General features: G+C 44.2%; 1 protein-coding gene across 3 annotated transcripts in view; it reads right to left on the bottom strand.

The window, feature by feature from the left end:
- SLC38A8 (solute carrier family 38 member 8) overlaps positions 1–15,168 on the bottom strand; it is a 114,554-nt gene that overhangs the window by 3,986 nt on the left and 95,400 nt on the right. For all 3 annotated transcript variants that reach the window (XM_072117735.1, XM_072117734.1, XM_072117733.1), the window contains 4 exons: positions 14,521–14,575; positions 12,114–12,228; positions 11,838–11,985; positions 11,557–11,756 (listed from right to left, as the gene is read on the bottom strand). In XM_072117735.1, the coding sequence (XP_071973836.1) occupies positions 11,557–11,756; positions 11,838–11,985; positions 12,114–12,228; positions 14,521–14,575 (518 nt within the window). The remainder of the gene's footprint in view (positions 1–11,556; positions 11,757–11,837; positions 11,986–12,113; positions 12,229–14,520; positions 14,576–15,168) is intronic.

Below are 15,168 nucleotides of genomic sequence, written 5' to 3'. Positions count from 1 at the left end.
ACTTACGCCTACAATAGCGTTATATATATTTTATTTCTGGTTGATCTGCTGGTGGCTGTCCTTGCTGCAGTGCATATACTAGCCAATTGTGAGGAATTTGGAGTGAGACTTGCGACCGCTGTGTTTAGCGCTTAGTGACGCACATATCCATCGCAAAGACCGAAGTGGGAAAATTTATTAGGGGTTGGATTTCAATTAGGCACAGTCTGCCATTTCCTTTTTATTTTACGTTTATTTTTTCATAACTCAGCGTCATCTCATCTGGCATAGCAGTGTGCTTTCATACTTGGCTGGAAAATAGCCATAGCAATAGGATAGCATTGTTTGGTTTTAAAAACTAAAAAACACAAAAAAAAACTAAAAAACACAAAAAACACAAAAAAAAGTAAAAAAAAAAATTAAAGTTATATAACTTTTATTTTCAAAATGTTTAACCCGAGGGCTAGGGGTAGAGGACGAGGGCGGGGACGTGGGCGTCCAACTACTGCAGGGGTCAGAGGCCGTGGTCCTGGGTGGGGTGAGACACCACCTGCTGATGAGGGAGCAGGGGAACGCCGCAGAGCTACACTCCCTAGGTTCATGTCTGAAGTTACTGGGACTCGTGGTAGAGCACTGTTGAGGCCAGAACAGTGCGAACAGGTGATGTCGTGGATTGCCGACAATGCTTCGAGCAATTTGTCCGTCAGTCTTCCACGCAGTCCACCCATGTCACCGAAATCGGCACTCCTCCAGCTCCTGCACCTCAGCCTCCTCCCCCCAAGTCTGCCCCCTCCCAGGAAAATTTGGCATTTGAACCGGCATACTCTGAGGAACTTTTTTCTGGACCCTTCCCACAGTCACAAACCACTTGTCCGGTTGCTGCTGAGCAATTTTCCGATGCCCAGGTTTTCCACCAGTCGCAGTCTGTGGGTGATGATGACCTTCTTGACGTAGTGGAAGAAGTGTCTAAAGAGGTGTCCGACGATGAGGAGACACGGTTGTCAGACAGTGGTGAAGTTGTTGTCAGGGCAGGAAGTCCGAGGGGGGAGCAGACTGAGGGATCCCTCAGTCTGCTCCCCCCTCGGACTTCCTGCCCTGACATATCCATTGCAAAGACCGAAGTGGGAAAATTTATTAGGGGTTGGATTTCAATTAGGCACAGTCTGGCAGTTTCTTTTTATTTTACGTTTATTTTTTCATAACTCAGCGTCATCTCATCAGTGTGCTTTCATACTTGGCTAGAAAATAGCCAAAGGAGAATCCAAACGGCTTACTTACGCCTACAATAGCGTTATATATATTTTATTTCTGGTTGATCTGCTGGTGGCTGTCCTTGCTGCAGTGCATATACTAGCCAATTGTGAGGAATTTGGAGTGAGACTTGCGACCGCTGTGTTTAGCGCTTAGTGACGCACATATCCATCGCAAAGACCGAAGTGGGAAAATTTATTAGGGGTTGGATTTCAATTAGGCACAGTCTGCCATTTCCTTTTTATTTTACGTTTATTTTTTCATAACTCAGCGTCATCTCATCTGGCATAGCAGTGTGCTTTCATACTTGGCTGGAAAATAGCCATAGCAATAGGATAGCATCCTGTGAGGAGGATGATGAGGTGACAGACCCAAGCTGGGTTGAGAGGCCGGGTGAACACAGTGCTTCTGAGACGGAGGAGAGTCCTCGACCAGAACAGGTTGGAAGAGGCAGTGGTGGGGCCAGACGGAGAGGCAGGGCCAGAGCAGGTGCATCAGCGCCAAATGTGTCACGTAGTGAAGCTCCCATGGCGAGGGCTCCCGCGGCGAGGGCTAGATTTTCAGAAGTCTGGAGGTTCTTTATGGAAACACCGGATGACCGACGGACTGTGGTGTGCAACCTTTGCCAAACCAGGATCAGCAGGGGTTCCACCACTACTAGCTTAACTACCACCAGTATGCGCAGGCATATGAATGCTAAACACCCCACTCAGTGGCACCAAGCCCGTTCACCTCCGGCCGTGCACACCACTGCTCCTTCCCCTGTGTCAGCTGATAGTCAGCCCCCTGCCCAGGACCCTGGCACAAAAACCCCATCCACGATCCTCCACAGCATCCACCAGCGTTCAGCTCTCCATACCCCAGACGCTGGAGCGGAAATATAGTGCAACCCACCCGCACGCCCAAGCCCTTAATGTCCACATCTCCAGATTGCTTAGCCTGGAGATGCTGCCCTATAGGCTAGTAGAGACCGAGGCCTTTCGCAACCTCATGGCGGCGGCCGCCCCTCGGTATTCGGTCCCCAGCCGCCACTACTTTTCCCGATGTGCCGTCCCAGCCCTGCACCAGCATGTGTCAGACAACATCATCCGTGCCCTGACCAACGCCGTTTCTGACAAGGTCCACCTGACCACGGACACGTGGACGAGTGCTGCCGGGCAGGGCCACTATATATCGCTGACGGCACATTGGGTTAACTTGGTGGAGGCTGGGACCGAGTCTGACCCTGCGGCTGGTCATATACTGCCGACGCCGAGGATTGCGGGGCCTACCTCGGTCCAGGTCTCAAAGGCCTACTATGCCTCCTCCTCCTCCCACCCCTCCTCCTCCGAACTACCATCCGTGGGCATGGCGCCATCAGTCGGTAGCTCTAGGCACAGCAGCAGTGCCGTCGCTAAGCGACAGCAGGCGGTGCTCAAACTGCTGAGCCTAGGCGATAAAAGGCACACCGCCCAAGAGCTATTACAGGGCATCACGGCGCAGACTGATCTGTGGCTGGCACCGCTGAACCTGAAGCCAGGCATGGTTGTGTGTGACAACGGCCGTAACCTGGTGGCGGCTCTGCAACTCGGCAGACTGACACATGTGCCATGCCTGGCCCATGTGTTAAATCTGATAGTTCAGCGTTTCCTCAAGACATACCCCAATCTGTCTGATTTGCTCACGAAGGTGCGCTGCATCTGTGCGCATTTCAGGAAGTCCAGCACAGATGCTGCCACTCTCAGGGCAGCGCAGCGCCGCCTCCAACTGCCCGCTCACTGACTGTTGTGCGACGTGCCCACGAGGTGGAATTCAACATTAACCATGTTATCCAGAGTTTACCAGCAGCGCAGAGCGATTGTAGACTGTCAGATGTCAACTTCCACCAGAACTGGTAGTCAGGTCAGTCAGCTTCCTCAAGTCTACAATGAGGAGTGGACGTGGATGTCTGATATCTGTCAGGTGCTGAGTAACTTTGAGGAGTCAACACAGATGGTCAGTGGCGATGCCGCCATCATCAGCCTCACCATCCCGCTGCTTGGCCTGTTGAAAAACTCTCTGATCAGCATGAAGTCGGAAGCTTTGCGCTTTGCGGGGGAAGAAGATTCCCTTGTTGATAGCCAAAGCACCCTTAGGTCTGTTTCTCAGCGCATATCGGAGGAGGTGGAGGAGGAAGAGGAGGAGAATGTTGGCGAGACACAAGAGGGGACCATTGTTGAGTCCTTCACTGTTCAGCGTGTATGGGCAGAAGAAGAGGAGTTGGAGGAGTTGGAGGAGGAGGAAATGGACAGTCAGGCCAGTGAGGGGAGTGAATTCTTACGCGTTGGTACTCTGGCGCATATGGCAGATTTCATGCTAGGCTGCCTATCCCGTGACCCTCGCGTTCAAAGAATTTATTCCAGCACCGATTACTGGGTATTCACTCTCCTGGACCCACGGTACAAGCAAAATCTTTCCACTCTCATCCCTGGAGAGGAAAGGAGTGTGAGAATGCATGAATACCAGCAGGCCCTGGTGCACAAGCTGAAACACTATTTCCCTTCTGACAGCGCTAGCGGCAGAGTGCGTAGTTCTGCGGGACAAGTAGCGAGGGAGAGTAGGCGAGCAGGCAGCTTGTCCAGCACTGGCAAGGGTACGCTTTACAAGGCTTTTGCCAGCTTTATGTCACCCCAGCAAGACACTGTCACCTGTCCCCAGTCTCGGCAGAGTAGGGCTGATCTTTACAGAAAGATAATGAGGGAGTACGTAGCTGACCATACCATCGTCCTAAATGATCACACAGCTCCCTACAACTACTGGGTTTCAAAGCTGGACATGTGGCACGAACTGGCGCTGTACGCCTTGGAGGTTCTTGCCTGCCCTGCCGCTAGCATCTTGTCCGAGTGGGTTTTCAGTGCAGCTGGTGGCATCATCACCGATAAGCGTACACGCCTGTCGACTGACAGCGCTGACAGGCTGACGCTTATTAAGATGAATAAAGCCTGGATTTCTCATAATTTCCAATCTCCACCAGGTGAAGGAAGCTCAACCTGAATAATTTATCCACTCCTCCTCCTCCTCTTTGTACACTAAAGCAGAGGAAACTGGCTATTTTTTGACAGGGCCCACTGGCTCTAGCTATAGTACTTTATGCATTTAATTTTTCTGGAGGGCCACCTACCCGGTCCTCTGTTTTAAACAATTTTTGGGAGTGCCACATACAGGCACTCAATCTATTCAATTTTTCTGGAGGGCCACCTACCTGCTCCTCTGGTTTGAAAACTTTTTTGGACTGCCACATACAGGCACTCAATCTATTTCATTTTTCTGGAGGGCCACCTACCTGCTCCTCTGGTTTGAAACCTTTTTTGGATTGCCACATACAGGCACTCAATCTATTAAATTTTTCTGGAGGGCCACCTACCTGCTCCTCTGGTTTGAAAACTTTTTTGGACTGCCACATACAGGCACTCAATCTATTTCATTTTTCTGGAGGGCCACCTACCTGCTCCTCTGGTTTGAAAACTTTTTTGGACTGCCACATACAGGCACTCAATCTATTCAATTTTTCTGGAGGGCCACCTACCTGCTCCTCTGGTTTGAAAACTTTTTTGGATTGCCACATACAGGCACTCAATCTATTCAATTTTTCTGGAGGGCCACCTACCTGCTCCTCTGGTTTGAAAACTTTTTTGGACTGCCACATACAGGCACTACCCAAATTAAATTGTCTCCATAGCAGCCTCCACACGTTGTCTCCATTGCTACCTCCAAAAGTCGTCCATATAGCTGCCTCCATACATCGTCCCCTTATCAAACGAGGTGTGTCAGGCAGAAATTTGGGTTGTTTTCATGGATTCCACATCAAAGTTGTTAACTTTGTCGCCACCCTGCTGTGTTATCCACAAAATATACTGGCAAACTTTTACCATTTACGGATATTATTTCAGCGCTTCTTGCGCATCTGTTTACATTCCCCTCACCCGCCATATGCCAAACTTATAAGAACGCTACTACACTTAACTTGGTGCAGGCTGGGACCGAGTCTGATTGCGGGGCCTACCTCGGTCCAGGTCTCAAAGGCCTACTATACCTCCTCCTCCTCCCACCCCTCCTCCACCTCCTCCTCCTCCGAATTACCATCCGTGGCCATGGCGCCATCAGTCGGTAGCTCTAGGCACAGCAGCAGTGCCGTCGCTAAGCGACAGCAGACGGTGCTCAAACTGCTGAGCCTAGGCGATAAAAGGCACACCACCCAAGAGCTATTACAGGCCATTCCACATCAAACTTGTTAACTTTGTCGCCACCCTGCTGTGTAATCCACAAAATATACTGGCAAACTTTTATCATTTACCGATATTATTTCAGCGCTTCTTGCGCATCTGTTTACATTCCCCTCACCCGCCATATCCCAAACTTATAAGAACGCTACTACACTTGATCTTATACAAAAGGTTCTTAGAAGTGCTGTTTGGGGAGTAGCCTAGAGACAGGGGCTTGGATTGGCGAAAGCTCGCCTGGAAGCGGAGCGCCAGCTCCATGCCAAGATCCAACTAACATAGTTTTAACTGCAGCACCTTTAATCTACTACTAGTTCACTGCCTCCATACATGGTCCCCTTATCAAACGAGCTGTGTCAGGCAGAATTTTGGGTTGTTTTTATGGCTTCCACAACAAACTTGTTAACTTTGTCGCCACCCTGCTGTGTAATCCACAAAATATACTGGCAAACTTTTATCATTTACCAATATTATTTCAGCGCTTCTTGCGCATCTGTTTACATTCCCCTCACCCGCCATATCCTAAACTTATAAGAACGCTACTACACTTGATCTTATACAAAAGGTTCTTAGAAGTGCTGTTTGGGGAGTAGCCTAGAGACAGGGGCTTGGATTGGCGAAAGCTCGCCTGGCAGCGGAGCGCCAGCTCCATGCCAAGATCCAACTAACATAGTTTTAACTGCAGCACCTTTAATCTACTACTAGTTCACTGCCTCCATACATGGTCCCCTTATCAAACGAGCTGTGTCAGGCAGAATTTTGGGTTGTTTTCATGGCTTCCATGTTAACTTTGTCGCCACCCTGCTGTGTAATCCACAAAATGTACTGGCAAACTTTTATCATGTACCGATATTATTTGAGCGCTTCTTGCTCACCTCCTTTGGTTCCTCTCTGCCACCCATTGGTTTGAAGCCTGAGTCCATTTAGGGTATGTCGCCATGCCACTCTCTAGCCTGCCGCTGCTGCCGCTGCCTCTGCATGCCGTCCCCTATAGTGTCAGGGTCAATTATTGGATGTTTTAGATGCTATCTAGCTTCATTCTGTCACTCTGTCATGGCCATGCTGTTGCCCATAATTTTGGCATAATGGTGCGATTAAGCAGCCTCAGAGGCATCCATGCATGCTGCCCCTGCTGTTTCCTGTCCATTTCCGTGGTGTTTCCATCCTTTTCTGAGGTTCCCAGGTGTTTGGCCAAGCTTCCCTGTGCAGAGCCTTGGTCCCCTTGAAAAATGCTCGAGTCTCCCATTGACTTCAATGGGGCTCGTTATTCGAGACGAGCACTCGAGCATCGGGAAAAGTTCGTCTCGAATAACGAGTACCCGAGCATTTTAGTGCTCGCTCATCTCTAAATAGGACATAAAGAGAACAAATTTACCACAAATTTTTTTTTAAAAAAATGTTGATGTGAATAGCTACCTGAAGCAACCATCATAAAAAAAACGATACAATACAATGCAACTTTATTGATCCCTTTCGAGAAATTGCTTTGTACACACATCATTTGAGCTAGGAGTACATATGGACAAATGCATGGAAACATACAGGAAATTCAAACACACAGTTAGAATTCCATATAGCCAATTCAAACATTTAACCCCTTAAGGACGCAGCCTCTTTGTACGTTAAGGCTTGGTCCTTTTTTTAGAAATTTGACCAGTGTCTCTTCCTGTGGTAATAACTTTTCAACGCTTCAAGATATCCTTGTGATTTTGAGAATGTTTTCTCGTGATACATTGTAGTTTATGTTAGTAGTATCATTTTGGTGATACGTTCCTTTTTTGGGGGGGTAAAAATTCACAAATTTAGGAAAAATTTGAAAAAAATTACAATTTTCAAATGTTATACTTTTTAGACAAAAAGTCACACCACAATTTTTTGGGGGTAAAAACTATTTGCCATTGGTCTTATTTTTATTTCCATTATTTGTTTTACGTTTCCATTTTTTTTTTACGGATGTGAGAAGGTTTGAAGTTTTAATAGCAAATTCTCAGATTTTCTTGAAATTTGAAAAATGCTAAAATTTTTGGTGATCAATTCAGTTTGGAAGTGCCCTACAAAGGCTTATGTACTATATACCCCCAAGTGGAGCACCATTTTATGAATCTAACATCTCAACCTATTCAAATCAGTATTTAAGAAGTCTGTTAACCCTTTTATTATTTTTCTGGAAGCAAAAATGGATTTGAAATTTTAAAAATGTTTTCATTTAACCCTAAAATTGACACATTCATTAGAAATTTGAGGTAAATATACATCCTAAAATTATTGCCCTGCTTCTTCCAAGTACGGCAATACCAGACATGTGGATGTTAACTGCTGCTTTGTCGCACAGCGATGTCCAGAACAGAGTTCGTACTATTGCATCTTTGGAAGGCCAATTTGGCTGCAAATGTTTTGTGGTGCCACAGTGTAATTGAAGAGGCATTGAAGTAACAGTATGATAGAAAACCCCCAAAGATGTCACCATTTTGGAAATTAGACCCCTCAAAGAATTTATTTGAGGTTGTGGTGAGCATTTTAACTCCCAACACGCTGGCCAAAATCTAATGCAAAGTAAATGTTGCATAAAAAAATTTGCGTTTTTATTGCAAAAATGTCATTTTAGTACCTAACATATTGTGCCCAACCCATGGCTATTTAGACAAAGACCCCAAAAATCATTCTGTGGGTTTTCCTGAGTACGGCAATATGACACATGTGCCAATAATTGACAGGCTGTGCACACGGCAGGGCTGAGAAGGGAAGGAGTGAAATTTGGATTTTTCAGCTCTGTTTTCATACGTTTGGATTCGGAGTGCCATGTCATGTTTGCAGGGCCCGTGATGTACCAGTGCAATAGAAACCCCCGAGAAATTATACCATTTTGGAAACTAGACCCCTCAAGGATGATGCATAATGTATAGTGCATAGTACAAATTATCCATTATGTCATCTTGTGCCCAGCTCCTGCCACGGGAGATAAACACCCCAAAAATCATGATGCGGGTTCTCCCGGGTACGGCAATACCCCACATGTGGCAATAATTTACAGGCTTGGCACACGGCAGAGCTCAGTAGGGAAGGTCCGGCATGATGTATAAGCTATGTGAGTTGTGTGCATCAGGGTACAATTATACATCTAGGCATGTGTGATATATCCTAAAACACTCCTTCATGCATAACCCTGGTTTTTCGGGCATGTGTCACACACAGGAGGGCTTTTTGATGGTTTGTTTTTTTATGCCCCTTTTTGAGCACACCCTGGTTGCAATGGTACAATGGAAAAGTGCTGCCCCGGTACAATGCGTGATGTGGCCTCGCTTCCAGACGTACTATCACTACCCCCTTCCTGGTCTCTAAAAATCAACTGCTTGACTACCACCTCTTGAAATTCCAGGAAAGTTCCCCTCTGGCCGGCACATTGATGTAGCACGTTAGCATTATACAATGCCATCTGCATGACCAGCTTCTTGTACCACACCCTCGACTTCCACATGGTGTTATATGGCTGAAGCACCTGGTCTGACAAATCCACCCCTCCCATGTACTTATTGTAATCCAAAATACAGTCTGGCTTTGGGGCTTCTGCACTGGTACCTAAGGGGCAGGGGTGGTGGTGTGCCCATGTATTGTTGTTAGTACAAGGACGTCCCTCTTGTCCTTGTACCTAACACACAATACTGAGTCGCTACTTAGTGCTCGGCTCTCGTGCCTTCTGAGCTTTTCCCCTAGCAGCGACTTCGGGAGACCTCTCTGATTTTTCCTAACAGTGCCGCATGCCACAGTTTAAAAAAAAATAAAATAGCCCACTGGTCCAAACCCTGCCGTGTCTCTGCGTATACCAGGTCTGGCCACAAAATCAGGGACCGGAGGGGGTCACCCATGTGGGGTCAGAAGTCCCGGGCACTCCGGCAGAGGTGCCGGGCACTCCGGCAGAGGTGCCGGGCACTCTGGCACTACTACGTAAGCGCCTTCTCGGGGGTTCCTCAGAGTTGCTTTGTGGTGGACAAATAAAACTGACTCCGTATCGGAGGCCATATAGTTATACACCTCCAAGTCAGTGTATGATTACTGTGACATGATGGGGGGGGGGGGATAGTACAGAACCTACACAACACCTACTCCACTACACTACACCTACTTCTCCGCAGAACAACACAGAACTACACAAAACTACACAAAACAATGCCAATGCCGGTCGCACTGACTGTGGCATTTAACGGGTTAAACACCCGCCATCGGAGCCCAACCGTGGGTGTTACACTGGCGTGCCGGCTATCAGTTACAGCCGGCACCCCGTGTTTGCCAATGCCTGTTCAGCTCAGATCTTGAGCTGCAACGGCATCGGCTCCGCGTCTGATATATTGGACGCTGAGCGCTAAGTCACTGAGCTCAGCGTCCGATATATCAGACACTGAGCGGGAAGGGGTTAAAACACAAAGGAGAAGGCAAAATTCTGATTACGCCAATTGACTTCATCGAACCCGAAACAAACAACAGATTTGGAACACTAAAAAGAAAATAAATATATTGGATTTGCCTTAAAACCATCTGGATTAAAACGAAATGACTAATTTGTGTGCAAATTCCTTTATATGAGTACTGTTTCCGAGTTCACACATTCCATAATAACTACTAACATACTAGAACTACTTGTGCATCTTATACTATATTATTCACTAACAAACTGTTTTTGCATTTAACACTATTCCAAAAGCCAGGATCATCCATAATACTTACCCTTCCGATTTACTTTGCCAGCCTTTATTCATACCTTAGCAGATGGCGTTGAGTGACTGAGGATTCGGACACTTCTTTTAAGTCGGTACAGACTTCCGTAGTCCCGATACTACGTAACAACCCCTACTATACCATTGCAACTACGAAAGATGAGTCCTCCATAGTTTCACGTTTACGCCACAGTGACAAGAATAAGGGCAAAAAGTCTAAATAATTGAAAAAATTTATTTAAAAAAGCCCTACACTCTCTCCTCTTCTAAGTATGTTTGCAGCAAGTTAACAGCAAGCAATCTCATTTATTGATTTACCTATTCTCCCTATGTTTTTCCGTAAGGTTTTAACAGATTTGGTTTTTCCATTGTTCTTATTACCCTTTATGTATTTTATTCGTTTTTTACATAAGTAATAATAGACCAGGGCTATTAATTTTATCAATGAATGAATAATATATGTTTTTGTTTATCAGTGATATAATCATGATCTCATATTCCTACCAAATGGTTAGGTTTGAAAGGCACTTTCAATGAAGCAGAAAATTGAGCGGGCACTACCTATAAGGTAAGAATTCTGTATGATAACATCCACGCATCCCAATAGACTATATATGACCACAACAAAGACAAAGATGGATGCGTATATAGGATACAACAATAGAAACAAAGTTTATTAATTCATCAAAAAGACTAAACATACAGGACAATCAAGGTTAAAAACACTTAAAAATACATCCAGCGGATGTATACAGCTACCAAGGGCAAGTGATGCCCTAGACTCCCTGTCCCAAACTGGTCAGTCAAAAATCTGCATACAGGTAATACATACAGTGACAATTCATGTATAAACAATATGTAGACAAATTACACAAAGTGCCCAGTGCAGATAAAGTGCATGAGTAATAATGTCCCTGAGCCTGGTCATACAATACCAAAAATGGTCCCAAAATTGGAGGATAGGCAGTAATTGCGAGCAGGTCACAGGGGCAGACGAGGGAGGGGGAGTGTGGTAGTGTGGGGAGTGAGGGGGAGTGTTTGAAAGGCACTTGTTTATTCTACACTGTTTTTTATATGTAACTGCCAAAGAGTCAGGTCTGGACAGGACTCGAAAAGTGTTTTACCAAGCTGTATCAATTTTGAATGAATAAAAGAGGCCAAGTTATAAATATTCTCCAAGTGAATTGATCTGGTGATGACTTGGGAACCCATTTTACAAATTACGGATTAGGGCAGAGGCAGGCAAGATCTACATCTGATGGTAAATTCCTCACGGTGGGTTATTAGTTGTATTATGCATCATTAAAAAAGTGCCAAAGCTTGTGATGAGCTAGCGAGATTGACATTTGTTATATAAACAGCTTCAGCAATAAACTTACCTGGGAAGATAAAGATGAAGAAAGCACTGATTCCGCCAATGACTGAGATTATCTCACTGATGTCCGGAACAAACAAAGCAATAATTAGTGTCACCAGGATCCAGAGTACAGTAAGTATAACCCGCACAAATCGTTCATAGGATGCAGATACATATGCAGTCATGTACTTGTGATCCAACCAGGCCTCTTGAAGGACAGATCTGGGGAAGTGAAAAGAAGTATATAACTCAATTCCTTAAAAGGAAAATTAAATTGGGTAACCCAATTTCCTAGATGCTCACCTTCCCAGGAGAAGGATGATTGGGTAGATGGTGATAATGGAGATGGCAAACAGCAATCTGGCTACTATGACAACTGCATCATTACCTGGGTAGGACATCAGAATATCAGCTGCTACATTTTCGCCAAAAGTAAAGAATCCATAGATGCCTATGAGTAGAGGATAGAACGCAAACATACATAAAGTTTTTTTTTATGACCCCAAAGAAAACAAAACACAGACACAACACAATCAATTTAATTGAAGGAAATTGTGCACTGGGTTTCTATTGCCTTACCTGTGAGGGAATAAATAAGAAGGCAAATCAACATGGATACTACAGACACCACAACCCAGTTTGATAGACTTTTGTTCTTCATGCTGCTGTAAATGGTTATACAAGCTTCATGGCACTGGAAACAGAAAAACTTTCAGAAAGTTGCTCAAAAGTGGTTGGCCAGTTTAAACCGCTTTCTTCAATGCCGCCATCTCTTAAAATGTTCCAATGTTCAAATGTTTTTCTTACAAGTCTACATTGTGTTGCTCCATTCCTTCCAGAGGTTTGTGAGTTATTAAATATCTGGAAGTTTCCAAATAAGAATAAAACCACATCCTCAAGTTAAGTAAAACACTACCTCGATATTGCCATCCTGTATTCAAGGTAGAAACTTTACAGGAGAAAGTAAGTCTTACCCCATCAAAGCTCTTCGATCAGGTGTGCCTACAGAAGGACACTCAAACGGTCTGTTATATGTGGTGTTGAGTGCAAATAATCAGTCAGATTCCCCACTTCCCCAGCTTTAACTTATAAACGTCACAGCCCTTTTCCATTGATAGGTCTTTTACCTCTGCTTGACCAGTATCTGTTGTATACTATGTAAATCATTGGATGGATGCATCATGCTCCTTTCCTGCTGAGCAATGTATTTGCTCAGCCATTAAATACAAAATGGAGTCAACCTTACCAGAGAACAAACACATTAGTCTATTATCTAAATTGCTATAAAAAGCATACAGTAAATTCATACTAAACATGTAGCACAATGTATATTGCACAGCAAAGAAGACATATTAAAGAAATGATTTAGATAACACCTGACCAGTCTGTTTAGCTCAACCATCATTAGTGAACCAAATAAGTCAGAAAATCAATTACAGTAAAAATGGTAGAACTAGTAAGGTAAACAAGCAAAGGACCTGCTGTTAGTTGTTCAATAGTGTACAATTTAATTACATAAAGCATGACAACTCATGTGAGTTCCAAGAACAGAACATCACAGAACCCATAAGTAAAATCCTACCCATATTGATGGATGAGCTAAACGTGGTCGGAAATCCCGTGTATGGGCAAGACCTTTCTTTCCTCACTTAAGGACCTTTTTTGGTCTAAAGGCCGCATTGTCATACTGCGACCCTTTAGGGGTCAGCACTATTAACCAAAACCCTAGGTACACCAAAAACTTCAAAACAGCCAAATTCTTGTGCACAACCCTTGCAGTAAATCAAATCAAATGGTAGATTTTATTTAAAGTGTAACCGTCATTCTGTAGTAGTGTAGGTGTTTGGCTATCACATTAGTCAGTGTTCCTGTCAGCACATGACTGCTGCAGACATGAGGTGATCAGCTGTGTGCAGGGAGGGGGAGGGGGCGTCTCCTGTTGTAGTCTCAGCTTCTTTCTGAAATCGGAATGTCCATAGTAACAGACATATGTGAGATTGCTGACATCTAGGGGAAGTCTGCAGAATACAAGAAGAAGGAGCAAGATTCGGGTAACTAATCCAATTGCAAAACTTAAAATTACCTGCCCTACAACATACCAAAAGTTTTTTGAAATGATGGTTACACTTTAAGTATTTTAAGACTCATCTAAAATCATGTACAAGAATTCCCTGGACAGAACTTTTAAATTGACCGCCAGATATGTGGTTTCCAGGAGTTTTGGTGGGGGACACTAAATCCCATGAAAAGGTTCCTGGACAGATCACCATTAAGGTGATAACATGTAAGGAAGACTTATTTTGTGCAGTAAAGATTATACCATGAATACAGGGCAACAATATTGAGATACTGTGACATCTTACTTAGTTTGAGGACGAAGTGCAACAGGAGTTTTATTAACCTTTAATCATCAGTCTTCCAAAGGTTAATAAACATGAACTATTAATCATTTTGTGTTTGTATGTTTTTTTGTATATGTGGGGCAGGATGTTAGGTAATAATATATATATATATATATATATATAGCACTTTATTGATACATAAAGTGAGTTCTCCTGTCTTACCTCACCTCACCAGACATTCCGTGCCATTAAATGGCTGTAGACATTATACCAGGACAGTATTCATGAATATGAGATCAAGGTCCAGGCAGGGTGATTGTTCATGTCTAACACTGACAATGACACTGACACACCCAGAGAAACCCTGTTGGCCTAGCATAAGGCCTCTTAGTGACCGACTGAGAAATCTGTATGGGTGGTCACAAAGCGGTTAAAAGCTGTATTATGTTTGCCTACCAGTCTATAAAAACCTTATTACTGTCCAAATAAACCAAGATGTGTCTACCATATTGAGCCAGTCAGTGAATATCAATAAATGTTTTAAAAGGTTTGCATTTAATAAATTAACAATGTTATGGTCGCTCTTCAGGAATATCCTAAAAATATTCACAGTTAATGAAGTTATCCCACCATCAGCAAATTACCTGAAAGCCAAAGCAGATAGTTGGAATCACACTAAACATTGAAGCCAAAGATGCACTGGAAGAGGAACAAAACAAAGCATGTTATATAGCAGTTTAAAAAAAGGGGTTGGCCACTTTACCTCAGGTTTTTTTTTAATGTGTATGTTAGTGTGTGGGGCAGGATATTAGGTAATTTACCAATCTAAAGCTGTATTAAAAGTTCTGCACTTTATATATCAAGAAAGCAACTAAGCCTCTTGTCCTTTCCCTCATCAGAACAATCCTGTCCATAAAGTGGCTGCAGATTGAGAGTCATGTGATCACTATCTGTCCATGAACAATTGCCCTGCCAGGACCATGTATTCATGAATATGATCACAGGATCAAGGTCCTGGCAGCTGGATTGTTCATGGACAGATAGAGATCACATGACCCTCCATCTGTAGCCACTTTATGGACAGGAATGTCTGGCTGATGAGGTAAAGGACAGGAGGCTTTACTTTACATATCAAGAAAGCAGTGCAAAACTTGTATTAGATGTATATTGGTAAATTACCTAATATCTTACCCCCACACATTACAAAAAAAATGAGGTAAAGTGGCCAACCGCTTTAAATGTCACATTTTACTTTACCTTTTCATGCTTATGCAAATAATTGGAAGTAAGAT

Source organism: Engystomops pustulosus, chromosome 7 (genome assembly GCF_040894005.1).
Source record: "Engystomops pustulosus chromosome 7, aEngPut4.maternal, whole genome shotgun sequence".
NCBI classification, from domain to species: Eukaryota; Metazoa; Chordata; class Amphibia; order Anura; family Leptodactylidae; genus Engystomops; species Engystomops pustulosus.
This window is presented reverse-complemented; position numbering and strand designations above follow the sequence as displayed.